At 45.9% G+C, this 4,577-nt stretch overlaps 1 protein-coding gene across 1 annotated transcript in view; it reads left to right on the top strand.

The window, feature by feature from the left end:
• Window positions 1–4,577, top strand: part of RBM5 (RNA binding motif protein 5) — a 33,574-nt gene that overhangs the window by 26,476 nt on the left and 2,521 nt on the right. The window contains exons 18-22 of the mRNA XM_011939303.1: window positions 853–1,014; window positions 1,424–1,573; window positions 1,654–1,725; window positions 2,887–3,066; window positions 3,367–3,441. Of these exons, the coding sequence (XP_011794693.1) occupies window positions 853–1,014; window positions 1,424–1,573; window positions 1,654–1,725; window positions 2,887–3,066; window positions 3,367–3,441 (639 nt within the window). The remainder of the gene's footprint in view (window positions 1–852; window positions 1,015–1,423; window positions 1,574–1,653; window positions 1,726–2,886; window positions 3,067–3,366; window positions 3,442–4,577) is intronic.

The raw sequence follows: 4,577 nt of genomic DNA, 5'->3' as shown, positions 1-4,577 counted from the left end.
TTTTTAGTAGAGACGGGGTTTCACCGTGTTAGCCAGGATGGTTTCGATCTCCTGACCTCGTGATCCACCCGTCTTGGCCTCCCAAAGTGCTGGGATTACAGGCTTGAGCCACTGCACCCGGCCTGAGCTAGTGTTTATACCCTGTGTGTGGTTGCCTGGTATCCAAAGGATTCTACGTGGATGGGCCCAATGATAAGCTGTTGTCATGGCAGATGTCTGAACTCCATGACACGCCCACCTGTTCTGGCTGCCTGGTTTATGTAAACAGTCTGTAGAACAGAGTGAGACAAATTGCTCTTTGGGTGCCCTCTAGGTAGGCCCAGGGATTAGATTAATGGGAACTAGACTTTTTTTATTTTTATTTTTTTGAGACGGAGTCTTACTCTGTTGCCCAGGCTGGAGTGCAGTGGTGCGATCTTGGCTCACTGCCACCCCCATCTCCCAGGTTCAAGCTATTCTCTTGCCTCAGCCTCCTGAGTAGCTGGGATTACAGGCGTGCCGTCATGCCCAGCTGATTTTTGTATTTTTAGTAGAAATTAGTTTTCACCATGTTGGCCAGGCTGGTCTCGAACTCCTGACCTCAGGTGATCCTCCCACCGCCACCTCCCAAAGTGCTAGGATTACAGGCATGAGCCACTGCGCCTGGCTGGGAACTAAACTTTTTAAATAAACCATATTCTATTTTTATTCTAGCAGTATCACACCTCTTCACTAGGTGGTTCATCATGTTTACTTATACCAAGGTGTGCCAAGGGTCCTTTCTGGGATCTTTTTTTTTTAACGAAATATTTATTTAATCGACTGACGTAGTGGAAAGTCTGCATTAATTATTTTTTCTTTGTTGTTTTCTAGTACTACTATAATTCCTTAACCCAGCAGTACCTTTACTGGGATGGAGAGAAAGAGACCTACGTGCCAGCTGCAGAGTCTAGCTCCCACCAGCAGACAGGCCTGCCTCCTGCAAAAGAAGGGAAAGAGAAGAAGGAGAAACCCAAGAGCAAAACAGCCCAGCAGGTCAGAACATGACCCATATTTCTCTCATTGAGGTACTGGGCTGAACTCTTGGTTTGGGGGTTGTAGCATTTATGTCAGTATTACTTGGATTCTTAAAAATTGGGCTCCACGTTTTATTCATACTAAGTTCTTAGAGCATTTTGCAGTTTTTTATTGTTACCATATCTTGACTGTCAGTTAGCCTGTGTACTTTGGGAAAAAAGCCCTGGAAATCTTAAAGCTTTTCAAGCAATATTTATGAATGACTTTGGTTATATGTGATAGCATCTAATGGAAATATTTGTAGGTGGAAGTAAGAGTAAAAGGGGTTTGTTACGGGGCATATAGTTGAGATAAGATCCTTAATGGCTCATTCTCATGGCACAGGGGACTAAATGTGTTTTCGTTGGTGTTTGTTGTTTGACGTTAGATCGCCAAAGACATGGAACGCTGGGCTAAGAGTTTGAATAAGCAGAAAGAAAACTTTAAAAATAGCTTTCAGCCTGTCAATTCCTTGAGGGAAGAAGAAAGGAGAGAATCTGCTGCAGCAGACGCTGGTTTTGCTCTCTTTGAGAAGAAGGTAATAGCAGGCATGGCCAGTATGTCATGATGGGAACTTACCTAAAACTTGAGGCTCATGGCTTGTCCTCTGTTTCCCAGGGAGCCTTAGCTGAAAGGCAGCAGCTCATCCCAGAATTGGTGCGAAACGGAGATGAGGAGAATCCCCTCAAAGTAAGGGAGTACCACCAGTGTTTTAAAGACCATATCTGTGGTTTGTGTTTCACTTTAAGGCTCAGCTGCATCTTGGCTAATGAGATTCCTACTTAAAACTGAATGTGATCGCTGTTGGTGGGTATTGGAGCAGTTTCTGCACATAGATTCCATGTTCGGGGCTTTGTTTTCTGTGACAGCAGATGAGATGGAGCGACAAAAGAAGCTTCAGTTCCTAAGCTCAGTTAATTAAGTTTCATTGCATCTGTGAGTAGAGAGTTTTAATGGTCTGGAAAGAGAAAATTAAGACAAGAAAAAGCTTGTTTTAATAGATAGATACTGGTCTGGGTGGGCTATTATTCTGATATGTTGTATTTGGGATTTTTATGTGTGGTCAGTGGTTTGAAAATAGTCACTCAGTCTAGGCAACATTGCAAGACTTCGTCTATACTAAAAATTAGAAACAAATTAACTGGGTGTGGTGGCATGCATCTGTAATCCTAGCTACTTGGGAGGCTGAGGTAAGAGAATTGCTTGAGCCCAGGTGATCAAGGCTGCAGTGAGCCACTGCACTTTTGGGGGATCATACCATTGCACTCCAGCCTGGGCAGTGAGCAAGACCCTGTCTTATTTAAAAAAAGAGGCTGGGCGCGGTGGCTCACACCTGTGATCCCAGCACTTTGGGAGGCCAAGGCAGGCGGATCATTTGAGGTCAGGAGCTCGAAACCAGCCTGACCAACGTGGTGAAACCCCATCTCTATAAAAATGAAAAAAATTAGCCAGGGGTGGTGGCAGGCGCCTGTAATCCCAGCTACTTGGGAGGCTGAGACACTTGAATCACTTGAACGTGGGAGATGGAGGTTGCAGTGAGCCGAGATTACGCCACTGCACTCCAGCCTGGGCAAAAGAGCGAGACTCCATCTCAAAAGAAAAAGAAGGTAGTCACCCAGGAATCCATTTCTTAGGCTCCAAGAAGGTTGGTACCAAGAGGCTGTCAGGCTAGCACTCTCAAGGACCTGACTACTGCACGCATTTGACAAAATGTGATTCACTACTAAAGCGTGATATACAGTAATGAGGATTTGTTAACATTTCGGATGAGGCATTACTTTATCCAGGTACATAGCCATCGCCATCTTCCTATTGTACATTTCCAGTGACCTGCCTTCCTTTTGTCCCCAGAGGGGTCTGGTTGCTGCTTACAGTGGTGACAGTGACAATGAGGAGGAGCTGGTGGAAAGACTTGAGAGTGAGGAAGAGAAGCTAGCTGACTGGAAGAAGATGGCCTGTCTGCTCTGCCGGCGCCAGTTCCCGAACAAAGATGCCCTAGTTAGGCACCAGCAACTCTCAGACCTTCACAAGGTGGCCATGCTTCTCTGAGCTGATCTGAGGGGGCCAGAGGAGGCAGTGAGACAATTTGAGTGCCCTAACAGTCCTGATAGTTCCAAATATACTTGCTGTCTAATGATGGCCTTACAGAAAGCTGTTCCCCATGATGGTGGAGGGAGTCTGGCAGCTCCACACACATCAGACTATAGTTTTTATGTGATTGTGTATTGTTTGGGCTTTGGCTTTTAAAATACAGTAGATGTTACTAATATTATGACATTTCAAATTAAGATGGTCTGAGTCCTTACTGTGTCTTTCAAATCTTTTATATAGCAAAACATGGATATCTACCGACGATCCAGGCTGAGCGAGCAGGAGCTGGAAGCCTTGGAGCTAAGGGAGAGAGAGGTGAATGGGAAACTGCCACAAGGAAGAGGATATTGGGATAATCGCCTTTAGGTTTTATTTGTAGCCTTTAGTTCCAGATCCCAGGGGGAGGGTAGAAGGATTTGTCACACCCTTGTCATCTGACCATTGTAGTTCATATAGCCTAGACCCAGGCTCTGTGTGCCTTGTGCGCCTCACATTGTCCCTTCATCATAAGGGTTCACAAGGCAGAAGCACACTGCCGAGACTGTTCACAGGTCTTGAATACCAGAGTTTGCTGCTTCAATACATTGAATTTTGTTATGGAGAGAGTGGTCTAGTTTGGCCTGGCTGGAAGCCTTCATGGGCAATAAAGGGGGCTTCAGATTAATCCCAAGGGACAGCAGGACATGAGGTTATTGCAGGTGATATGAAAGGAAGGGTGGGCAGGGCATAGTGAGCAGATCTGGGAACAAAGGCAAGAGTGAAGCCTGTAACACAGTAGTGGGCAAGTAGTTAGTGCTGGTGGTTGGGGCAGGTTGGCAGCCATGTGAGCAGGGATTTAAATGCAAATACAGTCCTGTGGGTTAGAAGTGAGCAAGTGGGTTAGAAATCTCCCACCCCGAGATAATTCTGACGTGTCTGTAGTTAAGGCTTTTGCTTTTCTTCTCCCCCCATCCTTCCTGCCCTACTATCTATGATTCCACCTCCCCAGGGACTACTGAACAGGTCTCTGGAAGCCTCCTTGATGTTGGAGATAAGCCTTTCCAAATATTGGAGGTATACCTGTCCAAATGCTGAGGAGAACGGGCAACTCTGCCTTCCTCTTCGCAGGCTGTACCCATTGCCCAGTGGGCTGGTTGAAGAGCTTGACAGGGTGGCTAATTAAATAAAACTGCTTGTTGGAGACATAGTTCTGCCCCTGGTTCCACACAATTCATATCTACAAATTTAACATTTTAGATATGACTAGGTATGATGAGGGGAACAAGGGAATTTGGTATTTCAGAGCAGTCTCATAAAGCATTCTCCAGACTTAAAGATACTTGAGGGGGTGCCGGGCGCGGTGGCTTACACCTGTAATCCCAGCACTTTGGGAGGCTGAGATGGCGGATCACTAGGTCAGGAGATCGAGACCATCCTGGCTAACACGGTGAAACCCCATCTCTACTAAAAAA

This window comes from Colobus angolensis, unplaced genomic scaffold, assembly GCF_000951035.1.
Source record: "Colobus angolensis palliatus isolate OR3802 unplaced genomic scaffold, Cang.pa_1.0 Scaffold18, whole genome shotgun sequence".
Classification (NCBI taxonomy): domain Eukaryota; kingdom Metazoa; phylum Chordata; class Mammalia; order Primates; family Cercopithecidae; genus Colobus; species Colobus angolensis.
This window is presented reverse-complemented; position numbering and strand designations above follow the sequence as displayed.